This window comes from Perissodus microlepis, chromosome 2 (genome assembly GCF_051167445.1).
Source record: "Perissodus microlepis isolate ML-2025 ecotype Zambia chromosome 2, ASM5116744v1, whole genome shotgun sequence".
NCBI classification, from domain to species: domain Eukaryota; kingdom Metazoa; phylum Chordata; class Actinopteri; order Cichliformes; family Cichlidae; genus Perissodus; species Perissodus microlepis.
Genome location: NC_140462.1, coordinates 33,029,131 through 33,048,553, shown reverse-complemented (window position 1 = coordinate 33,048,553; position 19,423 = coordinate 33,029,131). Strand labels below are relative to the sequence as shown.

Genomic DNA, 19,423 nt, shown 5'->3' with positions numbered 1-19,423 from the left:
TTTAGGACAGATATTACAGCGAGAAAGCCCCATAAGGGTTTAGTCTCTGCTCACAAGACGGAAATATCACAGGAAAAAACTGAAAAAAGGCAGTGTCCTATTCACAAAAAGCCACATCCCCTCAACCACTGCGGGGCGTCACAATAAATCTATTAAGGAGTGTTCCTTAAGCACAGTAGTATTTGTTTTTAAGTTCTGTGTGAGCGGCCATTGTGTTTCCATCTCCTCCTGTGTTTTCCCAGTTCCACCCCTGGGCAGGACCTTGGACACTCTTACTGACCTATTGCTCATTAAGTGACAATCAGCATGGCTGCATTTAAGACCGGCGCGGTCATCTCTTCTTCACTGGTCCAACAGCTATCCACGCTGGATCTCATCTCAGGTTGGAAAAAACTCTGAACCCATCCACAGCGCCACCATCTTCACAAAACTGGACCTGCGTAACCCCTACCATTCCGCATCAGAGGGGGACGGTGAATGGAAAACAGCCTTTAATATACCATTGGGTCACCTTGAATACCTAGTCATCCCATTCATAAATGCACCAGCAGTTTTTCAGGCACTAGTGAATGACATTCTCAGAGACTTCCTAAACCTTTTTGTGTTTGATCTCCAAGAGCCTCAAATCCATGTTCACACTGTGCTTGAGTGGCTACTGGAAAATCATCTGTATGTAAAAACAGAGAAGTGAGGGTTCCATTCACCATCCGTCACTTTTCTGGGCTATATTCTGGCAGGGGGACAGGTGAAGACAGACAAAATCCGAGCAGTCGCTGAACGTCCCACTCCTTTCACGCGCAGCCACCTTCAACACTGAATTCTGACTTGTAAATGATGGAATTTGAAATAAAGAGGTAGGAACAGAAAAAGTGTAAACTTCATCCTACTCAGAATCAGAATTGAATCAGTTGTAAAAGTCAGTGACGATATCCATCCCTAGTTTACAGATCCACTGGTACGTATCCATTTATAATATAACAGCAGGGCTGCTGAACATCAAATGACCAGCAGGTGTCAGCACTTGAGCTGTTAAACGGCGCTTCGTGTGCGCTGCCTTTGGTGAAGCAAAGCTCCCGGGGCCTTATCACACCATCACTACCTGGTTGTATACTCGTTCTACTCTCTTCTCTCATTCTTCTTTTGCACACCACTTAATTTTAAATACGGCTGCACTGACAGACTACTCTATAAGACACTCTTAAAAGCAAATTGTTATTGCTATACAAATCATCACAAATTATCCACAAATGACATAGAGCAAGATCAGGAAGCATAAGTAAATATTTCCCTCCATACCACAAACATGAACTATGAAAAATGTCTGAATATAATAACCCTTTCTGTTGACTTTCAAGTGTCTTTTATTTATGTAAAACGGAAATCGACCAAAAGTGCTTTAAAGACAGACACATTTACGTTCCAGATTCCAAAAAAACTTGGTTTTGGTGTGTTTTATTGTGTTGACTAATTATTTTGGTAAGTAATAAACACATTTATTTAGTTGGTATTAAAATATATTCAGAATAAAATAAATATATTGCTAATTAATGCTTTTTTTTAAAAAAAACTTAAATTATGACACACTGCTCTGCCCTGTATAAGCTCCCTTTATAAGTTTAAGGTATTGGCAATACTGGTCCTCCATAACGATTTAAAAAAAAAAATCTCACACGCTGCTTTTTAATGTTTTTTGTTTGTTTGCGTTTTTTTTTTTTTCAAGGAAGAACGTCGTCTTGACGTCACGGCGTACCGTGCCCTGACCTGGCTCGGTTGTGGCGAAGAGGCGGCGCGCCGGAAAGCTACAGGATAGCACGAAGGAAACACAACTTTGGGGTTTGTGTTCAAGAAAAACATTTATAGGCGTCTGCGAAGCGATTTCCGAGTAACGAAGACCCGCTGCAAACATCTTTTTATGCAAGCGAAGTAAGCGTTTTGGCCTTGGTTAACTTAGCAAACATTGGGCCCAGCTAGCGCTAGCCGTGGAACTGACTTTTCATCAGCAAAAGCAAAACAAGGTAAGGAGAGAAAACTCGAGGCATTAACATGTCAACAGATTCTGCTACCGACCAATGCACACTGCACATGTCATATTTGTTATAGAATTTACCTAGCGCGGGTTTAAAATGTATAATAAAAACGATGTTCATGTTGGCTAGCTATCTGCTAAATGGACTGGTTCTTATATAGCGCTGACTGCTCAACAACTCCCCTTAATGCTAGCTTCTGCTAAACAGTCGTGATAACGCAATAAGAAAACGTTTTTACACACAAATAATGCCGCGTGGACAAATTTACGAGCAACATTAAGTAAGATGGATGAGTGTTTATTGAAAACAGCAGAAGCATTAGCTAACAGGTTAGCTGTAGAGGTTGAAGCTTTAAGACTCGGTGACAAATAGCGGCGCCAACCTACTCAGGAAGTAAACATCAGCCTGCGTGCTGTGAACGGTCATTGTCTGATCTCCTCACACCAGCCGGTCGTGTCAGACCTGACGGACACAGCTACTACTCTGGACTGCTACTGTTTTGAAGTGCTCATATTGGAAGTTAGCCCACAGCACCGACTCCTTTATCCTGTCCTCGGAGCTGTGTGTGTTCGGGATCTTGGCTGTGTAAACAGTGCACAGGCAGAAAAAAACTCCAAATGTCAAAAGTTGCGTTTAAAAGTAAAATAAAGTTGAAACTCAAACTTCTGCTAAACATTTAAGCTTATCATACAAACTGAGCAACTTAAAGGTTTTGACTTTATAGAGCTGTAGTGCTCAGGCTAAGTTAGGTTAGGTTGCTACTGTCTGCTACTCACAACCATAAACATTACTAATTTATCAGTTTGAATGGTAAATAAATATCAGGCAGATGAATCCATCCACAATTAATAAGTCAGTTATAAGCTGTATAATTCATGCACGGTCTGAGACTAAGTCAACAGCTCATCTGCATATGTTATTATAGCTCTTACTTCTGGAGCCTTACTGCAGATTTCTCGCTGTGTAAAACAAACCGCGGTGGCTGGAGCAGCTACAAAGTTCGCTTTTCTTTTCTTCATGTCGGAGTTTGTTGATCGGAAGCTTTGATGAAGGACTCCCGCTCGCTTTTCCCAGTAAAAGTTTTAATGGTGATCACAGGAACAGCGCTGCTGTTTTCTGTCACTCTACCCGAGCTCAGCGTGTCGGTAACGGCTCCGCCTCTTTGCTCTCCGCGGTGTGTAAACAGACTCCACGTTAAACTATGCCAGCGTCATCATCACTGCTGCTGTTCTGTTATCAGTGTTTCTGTTGTGAAACGTTTTTATTCACACGCTGCTCGTAAATGCTTTTGTACTGCAGGTCTGCTTTTAGTCGCAGATGTGGGTGAAACGCTCGCGTTCATGTTGACATTGAAGCGCTACAGAGCTGTGCCTTAAACGAAGCATCGAAGCAAAGAATTTGTCCAGAAATCATTTTTATGATCGAATAATCCCAGATACTCTGAACTGTTGCAGCCCTGAAAATCACTAAAATTCAGTTTAATGAAAGAGATTTCATCCTTTATAACCACAACATTAACTCTGTTAAAAGGAGAGCTGTGGCCAGTGTGGGCTTCATATGATCCCAACCCTGTACAGATGCAAACACTAAGGATGGGGGAAAAACATCAGTACAGTATCTTATGCTGATATTGTATTGACACCAAATATGATATATTATTAAGTGAACTCTGGGAATACTCTGAACGAGAGGGCTCATCTCATCTGATAGGAGGCAACCTTTTTTTAAACAGTCACAGTTTGACTTGGACTGACTGCAGTCACTCAGAGATTGTTGAAAGCTTGCAAATAACGTCTGTGTGAGTTATAAATACAGACAGATTGCCAACATGTTGTCATCAGTCTCAATGAGTCTTTAATAATAAGGACAAGTCGTGGGGACACGGCTCATCTGGCTGCCAGCTGTTAGTATTCTGGGTATAATCCTATAAAACAAGAAGGTTGCCTACAACAAATGTAATAGTTAAATGTGAGTTTCTGTGTATGTGGGCACCAACCCATGATTTTCACTGATTCCCCCTGTTATTGCTGTACTACCAGGAAAAGATTGTGTGTAGTGGCCAAACTAAAATCCTATAATTGCAGAAGAACTCCATCCTTTATGGCAGGTTAGAGTGACAGTGGTCATTATGCTTAACAATGTCATTTTGCAGCAAAAAAACAAACAGCCTTATCTTATTCAGTAAAATAGATACTGATAAAGTTTAACTTTGCATTTCAAAAAGTTGATAAGTTGCAATATGTAATTGCAATGTTACAAAATAAAAAAAAAATCTCAATTGTATCATGAAGTATTGCAATAATTTGTTATTGTTGTCTGTCTGGTGTTTCCTGCCTCTAGCTAACACACGCTAGACTTCAAAAATCAACATATAACAATAGTACACATAGCTTCTTCCACTCTGTTATGTTGGTGTGTCCTTTCTCAGTCTTTGTGAATGGACTGGTTCTTATATGGTGATTTTCTAAGCAACCAAAATATGTTTTTGTTTTTGCAGGAATGAGTGATGACCTCTGTGGTGGTGTCAGATGGTGGTGGGAACATAGTGGAGTATGTGACTGTGGTGGAGGACCCCCAGCAGGTAAATGCTTGTATCAACATTGTGGCCATATTTGTTATTTTTGAATGTGTGTTTTATAATGTAATTATGTTTGTGTTTGACTTCCGCACTCTGCTGACAGTCGACGAGTTAGAGCACTCTGATTTGATGCAGTAGGAGTGTTCAGGCCATTATCTCCTTTCTTATGAGCTTTATCAGTCAGTGTGTGTCGGCCGGCAAATTCAAAGTATGAAGTTGGCCTCTACAACTGTATTCAGCTTACCTCCGGCGATCTTTGGTCCTCCTGTGTCAGATGGTTCAGATGGGGTGCCACGCTATCAGAACAGCCAACCTTGCTCCGGTGCTGTACATCCTTCTGGCCAGATGATCTAGTTGGCTGCTGGCTTGGCTTTGCATTGTGATTCTGTTTGCCGAACCTCTGACGTCCTTATTTAGTTTTCCCTTTGTGGATTAATTCGGAAAACCCAAAGTGGAGTATTTTACATTCAATTAACTAAACTAGGATGGATAGAGGATTACCAAAACAGAGTGACTAAACTGAGTTAACTGGAATGGGACTGAGCTAGCCAGAACTTTTGTTCCTATTTGGGGTTGTTAATATATTGTTTCCCTTATGAACCGGTTTTTGTTTTTCTATCCCACGGTCTGTTAGAAAAACTCAGATCATGTGACTCAGCAACACATGACACCTTTTTCGTTTCATGCATAATTTGTTTGAGCTTAGTGATTAACTTGATTTCCAGAAATAGTTCAAATCACTACAACAGTGCAGTGAATTCAGCACTGTGATCTGCAAGTAAAATAGAACCTCAGCTGTGTTTGAGCGTCTTCAATTTGTAACTAATAACTCCACATTTCCAAAATGACTTAACAGCATGGTTGGTAATGCTAACAGCCAAGTAGCATAACATTGTGTTAACAGCTGGGAGGGAACTATGCTGCATTCAAGAAGAGTAAAGAAATATCGAGGAGAAAAAAGCGAGTCTGGATATGCATCAGAAGTAACATTTAGCCAAAAGGAGAGCTCAGTCTGCTGTTCGAAAGGTTCAGGTTTTCGTGTCTCTTGAGGCTGTTATGTCCTTCATGAAATCCAAATTAAGCTTGTTTGAAAGCTGTAGAAACATTAACACACTCCATGAAAAGGAAATAAAACTGAAAATCAGAACAGCCAGCCTGCTAAAGATGGACTCCATAACCCTGTTTGAAAAATATGCTTTGCTAACAGGAGACGATTTATTGTTTTGGTTATGTGGATTTATTCTGTTTATGTTCTATTCATTTTTTATGGTGCTAAGAAAATATATTCTATATTAGGGCTGCAACGATTCATCGAGTGTTTTGAATATTAAAAAAACCCTCAAATTCTTTGCTTCGATGCTTCTTTAACGCACAGCTCTGTAGCGCGCCGCTGTCTCCATGGAAACGTGAGCCACATTTGCAACTAAAACAGACCTGCAATGCAAACGTATTTAGGAGCAGCGTATGAATAAAAACCCTCCAGGTTTAAACAAAAACAGCAGTGATGAAGTTTAATGTGGAGCCACAGTCTGTGTACATGTCACGAAGAGAGAAGTGAAATGATACAGTCTGTGTCTCAGGCGTCATACATTCAGTCTTCAGTAGCAATAAAGTCTCTAAAAGCAGGAAAAACAGTCTTTTTTCATCTGTCAAACTGTGTCTACTGTGAGCAGCAGCCTGCTGAGGAGGAGGAGGAGGAAGAAGTGGTTCAGCAGGAAGTGGATGCAGTGATCATGGAGGAAGAGGTGGAAGAGGAGGAGGGGGTGGTGCTGCAGGAGGAAGGCTGTCCTGCAGTAATTGTAGAGGAGGTGCCCAGCGCTCAGGTGGAGGAGTGCTACTCTGCTCAGGTGTTGGTCTACGATGATGAGACGTACCTGATGCAGGATGTGGCTGAGGAGCAGGAGGTGGTCACAGAGGTGACGGAGACTGGTGAGTCCTCTGAGTGATGGCTTCTCTAGAAAAATGTCGTGTTTTTTTTGTGTGTGAAATCTGTACATGATTGAAGTAGGAGGTTAAAAGAAGCTTAATCCATTATTTCTAAATTCTTTTTAGACTTCATTTATTTACTTATGTATTTATTATTTATTTGATATTAAATAGAACTGAAGCTCAGCTAACTGAAACCTGCACGTTTTCTGGCCTTCTTTCTTGGTAAGAGATCAGAGGCTCGTACTATGAAGCAGGATTTAGTCTTATCCAGGTGGCAAACTGGGTTTTCTGTACCACGAAAGTGGTTCACTTCTTCCAAAAGTAAATCACTATGGTAACTTGCTCTGGAGGAAATCAGGTTTGTTTGTGTTTTACTTTTTGTCTTTTTGTTGGCTGCAAAAAAACAAATCTATGAGCTTTAATGTGGTTCAGGTAACCCTGAATTCCCCTCAGGTATCCTTCCTTTGATACACTGTGATGCACTGAGCGCTTCTCTACTCAGTACATCTGTCTTCCTCCCCATCCAGTCATGGCAGGTGGTTGCCCCACATTGAATCTGGCTCTGCTGGAGGTTTCTTCCTGTTAAATGGGACATTTTCCCTCCCACCATCACAAAGTGCTTGTTTTATTTGTTTTATTTTTGGAGTGTTTTCCCCCCAAATACTTTAGATTATCTGGTTACTTTATACCTTTCAGTATAAAGTGCCATGATTGATGTTGTAATTTGATCCTGTATAAACAAACCTGGTAGTACAAACCCATTTGCTTACCAGAAAGTTGAGCTTCTGTTGTTGTAGACTGCCCTCTGCTGGCAGGAATGATGCCCGAGTCTTTTAGTCAGATTGCAGGAAATGGGGAAAGAAGGAACAGACAGCTTGCACAGCCCTAAAACAAGGAAGTAACACTTCATATTAGTTGAGGTTATGTTGTTTGTTTGGGTTTTACTTCCCCTTTTGTGTTTTTTTTCTTGTCCAAGATGAAATTTCTGTAGTTATTTAAAATGATAGGGCTGCTCCCAGCCTGTTTCTAGCAGAGGTGTATGTACTGACAGTCTGTTTCTCTCTGCAGTGGAGATGTCAGGTCACGACATGGTGTGTTTCGACAAAACGTTTGAAGCCGCTGAAGCGCTTCTGCACATGGAGTCTCCCGGAGGAATGCACAGTGAACGCAGCACAGGTAGACAGGCTGATGAATGACAGAATCTGTGTCACACAAAGCACTACATGTTTGCCTTATATCTGATAGGTTCTGTGCAGTTATTAAGCAAACATTCTGACCCTATTTTATTACTGTTTATCATTTCCAGACTTGTTTTACAATTCTATTGGATTTACTTCTATTTTCAGAGGGAGGGTATACCCTAAAGTAATTAACATTTTTTTATTAGTGTACATAATTATTGTGCATCCTCATTAGCTTTTTTTTTTTTTAAAACTAAGACCAAGAAGCTAAAAAATAAAATTGCTTTCCTGCATATAACACTGTGGATCCCACAGACAAACTTTAGAAAAGGCACACGTTAGCCTTCAAGGATTTGACAGAAATGAAACATAAAGCTAGCAGGAAGCTATTGCAGCTTACCTGCAGTGTCCATGAGGGTGGTGCCATATCGGATTGTGTGCAACAATACAGGGATAAATGTTTAATCAACATAAAAGTTTCATATCATGATAATAGTGATATAGCGATGCTTTGGTAAATGGACTGGTTGTTATATAGCGCTTTTCTACTCTGAGCACTCAAAGAGCTTTACACAACTTCCCATACAAGCACTTGTTCTAAGTACTTTCTGTTTAACTTTTCCACACACACATTCATAGTACGATGGATGCATCGAAGAGCAACTTGGGGTTAGTGTCTTGCTCAAGGATATTTGGCATGCAGAGGGAATAACCTTCTGATGAGCTGCTTTACCTACTGAGCAGCAGCCATCCCATGGACAGTTCCACATTTACTCTTAATATAAGGAGGTTTGACTAACAGACAGTACAGACGACAGAAACATGACTGACAGTAGATGGAAGTGACGGGTGCTGTTACATGGAGAAAAGGATGGATTTAAGCAACTAGTCAAAAGTTGATGCTGATATTGTGCTGAATGCTGAAAGGTTACAAGGTTGTAGAGATGATAACTGTATGTACATGACAAATAATTTAAAATAAATAAATTCTAATAAATTAATGTTCTTTTCTCGCATAACAACATAACATTAAATGAATGTAGAAAAAGTAATAAGTGAACTAGTGTGGTATAAAAACAAGAGTTTACTGTGCAACACTGAACCAGTTACTGCCTGCATTTTAAAATTGGTCATACAGCTGACTACAATAAAATGAGAAACATAAATTATTGTAAAAATAGAGAAGTTACAAACTTACATCGCGGGCCACGGAGGGAGCCAGTCAGTGTGGTTTGGGGATCTGACTAGGACCCAGTCCTGGGTATGCCCCTGGAGAGATTATATCTCGTAGCTTGATGGGGAACATGTCAGTGTCCCCCCGGATGAGCTATAGGAGTTGGCTGGAGTGATGCATGGATGAATGGATTGATATGAGTATGGGTTTTTTGTTTTGGCCCTCCTGCCCCCTTCAAATTCAACTGGTCGATATCCAGCCTTTGTAAGTGTTCCTCTTCTTATGAGAATGTGAGGCCAGATTTATTGTTGTACACAGTTTGAAAGTCTTCATGCCTGTCTCACTTCATGATGCAGCAGAAGGAGAATAGTGTTGTTTTGTGTTACCTCAGCAGATGATGTGATGATGGAAACGGTGGTGGAGGTGTCTACAGAGTGTGGACCCATGGAGGAAGAGAGCTTCCCCATCCCTCCTGGCTGTGAACCTGTAGCCAAGAAGAAGAGAGGAGGTCAGTGTCAGCACAGCTCACCTGTTGTCACCTTTTATTTTGTTTGCTGATGTTCAGTTTTTCATTCTAAAGCTGTACAACTTTAAAGCAACAGTAGGCAGCTCTCTATTTAAAGCATGAAGCTGTGTTAGTACAAACGAGGTAGCTCAGTACGGTGGGTAAAGACAACTTCCTCTGAAAGCTGCCGTATGCCAAGATTTGTTCCAACTTATGAGTGGAGTAAGGTAACATAAAGTATGAAAAGTCAATCAGCTTAACAGACAATGTGGCAGGAGAATAAGCTCGATCTATGTGTGGGTTTGTACAGGTGGACGTAAGGCTAAGACTCACCAGCCTTCTTCCAACGGCTCCTTCGATCTGGGCATCAAGAAGAGGCCAAGAGAGGGAAAAGGTCTGTAGCTGCTCTCTGCCTGTAGACAGCTCCTGTCTCTGTTAGCTGCTAGCCTAGAATGACTGGATATAACCCAGATACAGTATTTTCCCACTTTATGATTTTTGCATATTTATCTTACTTAAAGGGAGCTGCAGCTATCGATTATTTTGCTAGTCTTAGTATTATTTTGTGATGTTGTGATAACCGATTAAATGTTAGTGGAAGGCAAAATAAAAAATAGTTGTGACAGTATTTTATCTCCTGGGTAAGCTGTCTGTGTTTAATTGTGCTAGTGAACGAGTATGTGTTGTTGTAACCTTATACATGTGGTGGTTGCACATTTAATAACATTCTGATGGTGTAAATGTTCATCAAGGTAGTAATAGCTAATGGGTTAGCTGCCATTAGACTTCAGCACGCTGCCAAATGTAACCGGCTAAAGCCTAACCTGTTGCCAGACAGGCACTTTGCACTTTTGAACATCTGTAAAACCTGTAACTCTGGTACCATTTGATCAATTGACAGAATTTCAGGGCTTCCTAAAAGCAGCGACTCTGGTCTTTTTAGTGATATTAGGATAATTACGGTATTTCCAGGCACGTCACAGCAGACAAAGGTTGGTTGAGTGGAGAGAGTGAGTGTAATAGGGCTCTGCAGAAAACAGATATTTCTCTCACCCCAACCAATCACAGCAGATGGCCCCGCCCCTCCCTGAGCCTGGTTCTGTCGGAGGTTTCTTCCTGTTAAAAGGGAGTTTTTCCTTCCCACTGTCGCCAAAGTGCTGCTCATAAGGGGTCATATGATTGTTGGTTTTTCTCTGTATGTATTATTGTAGGATACAATAATACATACAGATGTACAATACAAAGCACCTTGAGGCGACTGTTGTTGTGATTTGGCGCTGTGTAAATATAATTGAATTGAAAAAAAATTGAATATTTTAGGAGAGGTTGGAGTTCCCTTTGTTTGTTTGTTTGTTTGTTTGTTTGTTTTTCTGTTGCTGACCTAAACCCAACGGGAGCTCTCACCAGTTAAACATGGTATAAAGCTATGCTAACAGTCCATCTGCATATTTTAACTCCTTTAGCTTTACTGTAGATTTTTGCTGTGTAAAGCCAAAGTGTATGCACCTACATGGTTCACTTTTCTTCATGTCAGAGTTTGTTGATCGGGTGGTTTGATGAAGGACCGCCGCCAGCTTTTTCCAGTAAAGTGCTCTGGTCCAAACCAGTTGATGAGTTTGTAAGTTTTTCCCTGTGGTTTGGAGAAAAATGCGACTCCAAGCAAATCAAAATGTGACTAAAAACCATGTGACAATGTTCAGTCTGCTCATTGGCCAGATGTGCAAGAGCAAAAAGTAAATATAGGAAAAAATATGTTATGTGACACATCTGTAGTACAGATACAACCACTGAAAACTGCCACTTCAGCCATCAGCTGACATCAGCCGATTAGAGTCCCCCCATTTAACCTTTGGTAGTTTCCACTATAAACACGCCCCTTTCACTCAGTTGCAGAGTGTGACCAAGAGATGGCGCTTTAAAAAAAAAACAACAGCCTTGGATTATTTTCACAGCCCACTGTGTTGATTTGAGGCTATATAAGTAAAACTGAATTATATTACATATTATTTTGATAACTTTCATGAAAACCGCTTCACCCATTGAAGGATAACAACTTAAGTTTTGAAAATATGAAATAAATAAAACTTTACACTCAGTTTGACCATTCAGACATTTTACACTGCAAATCACCAAAAATATTTCTATTGTTAGACCAGTGTTAGACCGGTGTTAGACCTGTGTTAGACCGGTGTTAGACCTGTGTTAGACCGGTGTTAGACCTGTGTTAGACCGGTGTTACACCTGTGTTAGACCGGTGTTAGACCGGTGTTAGACCTGTGTTAGACCTGTGTTAGACCGGTGTTACACCTGTGTTAGACCGGTGTTACACCTGTGTTAGACCGGTGTTAGACCGGTGTTAGACCTGTGTTAGACCGGTGTTACACCTGTGTTAGACCGGTGTTACACCTGTGTTAGACCGGTGTTAGACCTGTGTTAGACCGGTGTTACACCGGTGTTAGACCTGTGTTAGACCGGTGTTAGACCGGTGTTACACCTGTGTTAGACCGGTGTTACACCTGTGTTAGACCGGTGTTACACCTGTGTTACACCTGTGTTAGACCGGTGTTAGACCGGTGTTAGACCGGTGTTACACCTGTGTTAGACCGGTGTTACACCTGTGTTAGACCGGTGTTACACCTGTGTTAGACCGGTGTTACACCTGTGTTAGACCGGTGTTACACCTGTGTTACACCGGTGTTAGACCAGTGTTACACCTGTGTTAGACCGGTGTTAGACCTGTGTTAGACCGGTGTTAGACCGGTGTTACACCTGTGTTAGACCGGTGTTACACCTGTGTTACACCTGTGTTAGACCGGTGTTACACCTGTGTTACACCTGTGTTAGACCGGTGTTACACCTGTGTTACACCTGTGTTAGACCGGTGTTACACCTGTGTTAGACCGGTGTTACACCTGTGTTACACCTGTGTTAGACCTGTGTTACACCTGTGTTAGACCAGTGTTAGACCGGTGTTACACCTGTGTTAGACCGGTGTTACACCTGTGTTAGACCGGTGTTACACCTGTGTTAGACCGGTGTTACACCTGTGTTAGACCGGTGTTACACCTGTGTTAGACCGGTGTTACACCTGTGTTACACCTGTGTTAGACCGGTGTTAGACCGGTGTTACACCTGTGTTAGACCTGTGTTACACCGGTGTTAGACCGGTGTTACACCTGTGTTAGACCGGTGTTACACCTGTGTTAGACCGGTGTTAGACCTGTGTTAGACCGGTGTTAGACCTGTGTTAGACCGGTGTTACACCTGTGTTAGACCGGTGTTAGACCGGTGTTACACCTGTGTTAGACCGGTGTTAGACCGGTGTTAGACCGGTGTTAGACCGGTGTTACACCTGTGTTAGACCGGTGTTACACCTGTGTTAGACCGGTGTTAGACCTGTGTTAGACCTGTGTTAGACCTGTGTTAGACCGGTGTTAGACCTGTGTTAGACCGGTGTTAGATCTGTGTTAGACCGGTGTTACACCTGTGTTAGACCGGTGTTAGACCAGTGTTACACCTGTGTTAGACCGGTGTTAGACCTGTGTTAGACCGGTGTTAGACCTGTGTTAGACCGGTGTTACACCTGTGTTAGACCGGTGTTACACCTGTGTTAGACCGGTGTTAGACCGGTGTTAGACCGGTGTTAGACCGGTGTTAGACCGGTGTTAGACCTGTGTTAGACCGGTGTTAGACCGGTGTTACACCTGTGTTACACCTGTGTTAGACCGGTGTTAGACCGGTGTTACACCTGTGTTAGACCGGTGTTAGACCGGTGTTACACCTGTGTTAGACCTGTGTTACACCGGTGTTAGACCAGTGTTACACCTGTGTTAGACCGGTGTTACACCTGTGTTAGACCGGTGTTACACCGGTGTTAGACCGGTGTTACACCGGTGTTAGACCGGTGTTACACCTGTGTTAGACCTGTGTTACACCGGTGTTAGACCGGTGTTACACCGGTGTTAGACCGGTGTTACACCTGTGTTACACCGGTGTTAGACCGGTGTTACACCTGTGTTAGACCTGTGTTACACCTGTGTTAGACCGGTGTTACACCGGTGTTAGACCGGTGTTACACCTGTGTTAGACCGGTGTTACACCTGTGTTACACCTGTGTTAGACCGGTGTTAGACCTGTGTTAGACCTGTGTTAGACCTGTGTTAGACCGGTGTTAGACCGGTGTTAGACCGGTGTTAGACCGGTGTTAGACCTGTGTTAGACCGGTGTTAGACCGGTGTTAGACCGGTGTTAGACCGGTGTCAACGTGATAGATGTCCGTGGGTGTGTAGCTGTTATCAGCTGGTTGGCCTGGGTCTTTGGAAATGTGAGAAAACTACTGAAGCAACCTCATGGTGTCTTCACAAAAATGGGACATTAGAAGACTACCAAAAAAGCAGTCTACACTACTATGTGAAGACCATAAATTTAAGGTTACATATTTGATATTCAGTTTTTTTTGTTTCTGTTGAAACATTCAGTTTGTTTCAAGGAGGCGAGCACATGCTCTCACAGTTAACTCAGATGTCTGAGTTTTCATGAACGCAGCGCTGCCTGAAAACTGTTTCTCTTACTGAGCTGACATAAATTAATGTTCTGGCTTATCAGGTCATTCGTCAAGTAGAAATTACTTCTATATTGTTAAGTTACACTCTGTTATCAATTCAATGTGATGTCACAAAGTCTGCAGATGTAGTAACAACAGTTTTAGTAACTCTGGGCCGGATTTTAACAGTAATGCAAATTTTTTTGTGAAAAATGTTGTGATTAATTTTTCTTAAAGAACAAAACACATCAACGGCATTCAGTAAGCTGAGACCGTCATTGCAGCAGGGTGCAAGATGCTAGCAGGGAACGCATACATGGACCGGCGTTCTGTAGTCCGTACTTTACATCCAACACTTTTCATCGTTCTTGGTGATGTAAGCTTGGATGCAGCTGTTTGGCCATAGTAACCCATTCCATGAAGCTCGCTATTCACTGTTCTTGAGCCAGTCTAAAGGTCATATGAAGTTTGGAGCTCTGTAGCGATCGACTATCCAGGAAGTTGGCACCTCAGCATCTGCTGACACCACTTCTTTGATTTTACGTGGCCTGCCACTTTATGGCTGAGTTGGTGAAACACAGGCACTATCCCTACGACTAAGCACATATATCCCATCCACCGTAGCAACTACAAACCCTTCACCGAGGCAGCTTATTATTTTAATGTACATTACCAGGTTTGTAGTAAAAACAAAAATGCATTTTGGGTCAATTTGAAATGTAAAAGTAAGGTTGCAGGTCAAATGTGACGTTTGGGTGAAAAAATGTAGAATTCCCATGTACCAGGATCTTTCCCTAAGCGCTGCAAAGGAAGGAGAATTTTAAGACCTTTTCACCTTATTCTACCTTGAAGAGGTCAAAGGTGCATGCATGACCACACTCCACGTTCTCTACACATTTCATCAGCATTCATTCAAAATCTTTAAGCTGTTGTATTTAAAGAAAGAATGAGAAACATACCAGCTTTACCCAAACCAGCCTTGGTGGCTCGAGCTAGCTCTACCAGCACAATAATGTGGTGAAATACCACAGAAGTACAAAATACATCACTTGTAGGGTAATGTGGATAGCAAAAATGATATCAACATTTTACCGTACAAGTGTCTTTCTTATTGTTGAATATCAGAGGCTGCTGCTGAGAAGCCGATCAACTGAATCTGTCTATCAGCCTGATCTATCAGGTTGGAAAAGCTTACAGTCAGGTGCAGTAGTGCCATTTATCAAGGCGGGTAAATCGATTTTACACCAGGTCATGTTGGCTGTTTTTAACAAATGAAACAAAAAATGTTGAATGAGGTCTGCTGAATGAATCTCCTTTGGTTGCTTTTGAATAATATAAAAAATAAAATAAAAACACGGGACTGAGACAGGCGTCACCAATAATAATCTGCACTAGTCTTTGAACTTGACTGCTTTTCTGCATTTTTCAGGACCTCAGTGTTGAAAGTCCGTGTCTCATGTGTTCCCCACAGGTAACACCACCTACCTCTGGGAGTTTCTGCTGGAGCTTCTGCAGGATAAGAACACGTGTCCCAGATACATCAAGTGGATGCACAGAGAGAAGGGCATCTTCAAACTTGTTGATTCAAAGGCTGTTTCTAAACTGTGGGGTAAACACAAAAACAAGCCTGACATGAACTACGAGACTATGGGCCGGGCCCTAAGGTGAGCTGTTTTGCTCCATGAGCACATCACAGTCTGCAATCTTGATTTACCAGGACACGCTGATTAAAGACAAGACATATCAGACGCAAACAAACAGAAAGACCAAATAATGACTCACAATTATTTTATGAAATCAGAGGGAAAGTAATTTATGTTTTTACTCTCTGACATGAGTTTTGACAGCCTATCCTGATGTTCTGGAGAGTTTATAGTCCATGTGTTGTTCCTGTATAGGTATTACTACCAGCGTGGCATCCTTGCCAAAGTTGAGGGTCAGCGGCTGGCCTACCAATTTAAAGACATGCCCAAAAACATTCGAGTGATCGATGATCACGAGGAGGCAGAGGACGTGGAGGACAGCGAGACCGTGGTGTCCAGTCAGAATCTGGCTCGCCAGCAGGGCCAGGCCACCCTGGGCGCCACGTCTCTCACCGCCTCCCAGCCTCAGCAGACCTACGTCACTGTCATCCCCAGCAACACCACCACCAGGTCAGACAAACATGTGCTCATTTAGTCTTCCTGTGCCCTGTAGAATGTGATTGTCCTGTTTTAAACAAATACATTACACTACTGCTCTACAAAACTGTCAAAGACTGTTTTAGGGGAAACCTTGTGCTGTTTGATTAGATCATGAACCTCTGGTCTTATACAGAAGAAATGATCTGTTTGGATGTGGTGCATTGAGGATCACATGCTTCAAGTTTATATGATCAGCATTGAGCACATTTAGTGTGGATCCTGACATTTTGTCTCCCCCCTTGTGTCTGTGTGGTGATTTTATCTATTTATGTATCCAGTGTTTACTTTTTTGCTCGTCTATCCCTGCAGGCCCATCCGAGCTATGCCAGTGGTCATGACCAACTCGCTAGGTCAAATGGCGTTAAACTCTCCACCCATCCTCACAACTACCACAGGAGTCCCAGTGACTGTAGCGAGCACCTCTGCTAGCACTGCCCCTAAACTTGTGATCCAGGCACTGCCCACCATGCTTCCTGCTGGGTCAAAAGCAGGAGAGAAGATCACCATCATCACAATCCCAGCCAACCAGCTGGCAACGCTCATGCAGGCCAACCCATCAGGCCAGGTCACGCAACTCATCCAGGCCAAACCTGTCACTGCACAGCTAGCGCAGGCCGCCATCAAACCGCAGCTCATCCTGGCCAAACCAGCCACAGTGGCTCAGGCGCTGCCACAGATCTCTGTCCAGTCTCAGTTAGCCCTCACCAAAAGCTCCATTCAGCCCCCAAAGCGTGACGCAGTACAATCAGACGTGGCAGCAGAGGCTCTGCCCACCTCCAGCTCGCCGGCAGTGTCAGTGGAAAAACTATCATCCTGAGAGCCAGGGTCCCCGAGGGGGTTTGGTGTGGAGAGGGATGTACAGAAAGTGACTGTGGACACTACTGAGGAAGTGCAGGGAACATCCCACACCACCTCCTCCTGACACATAACTGAGCTTCTCCCTTATTGGCTTAGACCGTCCGACCGACGCTGGTCTCTAGGGAGACACTTTGACTATCTGGCTGCTGAAGCCTCGCAGAAGACGAAAGGGACTGTTAAACATACACATCGATGGTTCACAGCTCAGAAACGTGGGCGGCCTTAGATTGTAAATGACAAGTTGTTTTTGTAATCAAAGCTAACATAAGAGGCTAGCAGGACTTTATTGTAAACGGAAGCTTAAAAAGGATTTTTGATACTCGACAAGTATGTATCAGTACACATGTAGTTTGAATTCCTCTGTAGCCCCTTTCACATTTGGGTTACAGACTTTAAGACTGTAAAACTTTAAATGGCAGAGTAAGTGGGGGCATTGCTTTAGACACATTCACAATGACTGAAACTGGCGCTTGTTTCAGGCTTTCGTGGGTCGTCTGCAGAGCTCTCCTGAACTTACTCAACAGGACTGTCACTATTTCCCACTGTTATCCTCTTTTTTACTGTCCCTAGAGTGGGGGTCAAGGATATCTGCATCCAGAAAAAAGAACTGATTGTGTGCTCCGCAGAAGTATATTATGATTTTTTTTCTTGTACTCTCAGTGTATTGAAGTAGATTTTACTGAAATATGTATAAAACAAATGTTAATTCAAAATGTCTGGAGTGGGTTCATTTAACCATCTGAACAGTAGCTTAGTGGTTTATTAAAAGGCTCTGATGGACACCAGGTCGATGCTGCTAATGGCCACAGAAAAACGCTCCTGCTCACCCTACAGATTCAGTTCAGTGTCCGTGCACAAAGTATAACATGACTCCTATTAGTTTACCTAGGAAATAGCCCAATATGTGAAAAATCTACAACCAGCTCTCATATTCTATACACAGAAGTGTACTGCTGTTGGTGTTGTTAGTGTCAGTAACTCCTGGGTCTGAAAAATGAAGCCAGTACTGAAGTGCCAAGAATGCAGTTTTTCCAATGACCACTTGAGGCTGGCTCTAAAAGCGAGTCATGGTTATCCAGCAAATGAAATTAGTTCGGGAGAAAAGTCGTCAATGAACAACTTTCAAAGACCTTCAGAAATCCTAAAATGAAAGTTGGGCTCCTTAAATAGAAAATATAAAGAAATGGGGGATGACTCAAGACTTTTACACAACACGGTGTTCTTTCCTCATGAAGAGAACTGCAACAGTAAGTGTGGGTAAAGTCATTCCAGGCTTCTAATTGGTTCTAAAAGAATCTTGTTGGGTAATTCATATTTCCTCTCCTGCTCTTCAAAGCATATGACAGGTTTCAGGTCTGTGTAGGTTCACATCAGTTCTGCACATTTGGCATTGATCTGGAAACTCGAGGCCTCTCATCTCAGCAGCTGGACTGTTGACACACGTTGGTTCAACGAACTCATGTTGAGCCCAAAGACTTTGAAACACAGTTTGTCTGGCAGTGTTTCAAAGTCTTTGGTTGTCCATCTTGTACTCTCTTTGGTGGCGACCCTGTTTCTCCAAAGACTGGCTGGGCTCTCCTTTAGAGATGGGGTGAGGAGCTTGGCCATTCAGGAGGGCCTAAAAGTAGAGCTGCTGCTCCTCCACATTGAAATGAGCCAGTTAAGGTGGTTCGGGCACCTGACAAGGATCCTCCTAGGCGAGACCCCGGTGCAGACCCAGGACATGCTGGAGACATTATATCTCTTGGCTGGCCTGAGAACGCCTTGGTGTTCCCCAGATAAGCTAGAGGAGGTGACTGGGGAGAGGGAGGGAAGTCTGGGCCTCTCTGCTTAGGCTGCTGCCCCTGTGACCTGGCTCTGGATAAGCAGCAGAAAATGGATGGAATGGAGGGTATTAAAGATTAGAGTGTTTATTAGTCTTGGCAGTCAACTCAAATTCACTTTTTATTATGGCAAACAAAGTCCACAAACATGGCAAAAAAGCAGGCAAATATCTCACTCAAGATGCTGTTTGAGGATACACAATGTATTCCCTCCCCCTATGGTCCATACCTCCATGCTGCGTCCTACACCAGCCTACGGGGCTCCAGCTACTAAAGTGTGACAGTAGTAGTGCACTTCCTGCAGACAAAGGATGATTAGGATCTCCTCTAGAATCAGGCACTTCCTTTCAGGCCACTTGAAAGCATCCAGTGGACAGTAGATGAAGCCATCCTTCAGCTCACCAAGAGCTGAAAGAAGTAGATCTTTCTTTAGTGCACCTTATTTCAGTGCCACACTCCTGCAGCTAAAGGAAAACTAATAGATTTTTAAAAAACAATAAATTTGTACTAAACACTTGGTGATGAAGAGTCACAAAGTCAGTGGTTATTATGCTTCATTCACTAAGCTGACAGTCGAAGGCATTGCACTAAAAAAAGAAAAAGAAAGAAATTATTAATTATA

At 42.7% G+C, this 19,423-nt stretch overlaps 1 protein-coding gene across 2 annotated transcripts; it reads left to right on the top strand.

The window, feature by feature from the left end:
• The first annotated feature begins 1,733 nt into the window (after window positions 1–1,733).
• On the top strand, window positions 1,734–17,691 carry LOC146393007 (ETS-related transcription factor Elf-2-like). Of its 2 annotated transcripts, none has more exons than XM_084908709.1 (9): window positions 1,734–2,015; window positions 4,525–4,608; window positions 6,279–6,534; window positions 7,603–7,710; window positions 9,284–9,397; window positions 9,705–9,788; window positions 15,409–15,601; window positions 15,836–16,090; window positions 16,430–17,691. In XM_084908709.1, the coding sequence occupies exons 2-9, from the start codon at window positions 4,534–4,536 to the stop codon at window positions 16,935–16,937; spliced, it is 1,593 nt and encodes a 530-aa protein (XP_084764835.1). In that variant the 5' UTR covers window positions 1,734–2,015; window positions 4,525–4,533; the 3' UTR covers window positions 16,938–17,691. The 2 variants fall into 2 exon arrangements, with proteins under 2 accessions (XP_084764835.1, XP_084764828.1); XM_084908702.1 differs by having other exon boundaries at window positions 9,281–9,397.
• Window positions 17,692–19,423: the final 1,732 nt, after the last annotated feature.

What these genes read in the sequence shown, in the direction of transcription:
- LOC146393007 (XM_084908702.1), top strand. Translation starts at nt 4,534, where the DNA reads ATGACCTCTGTGGTGGTGTCAGATGGTGGTGGGAACATAGTGGAGTAT. An exon ending in TGGTGGAGGACCCCCAGCAG is followed by an intron (nt 4,609 to 6,278) that starts GTAAATGCTTGT and finishes TACTGTGAGCAG; the next exon opens with CAGCCTGCTGAGGAGGAGGA. An exon ending in AGCCAAGAAGAAGAGAGGAG is followed by an intron (nt 9,398 to 9,704) that starts GTCAGTGTCAGC and finishes GGGTTTGTACAG; the next exon opens with GTGGACGTAAGGCTAAGACT.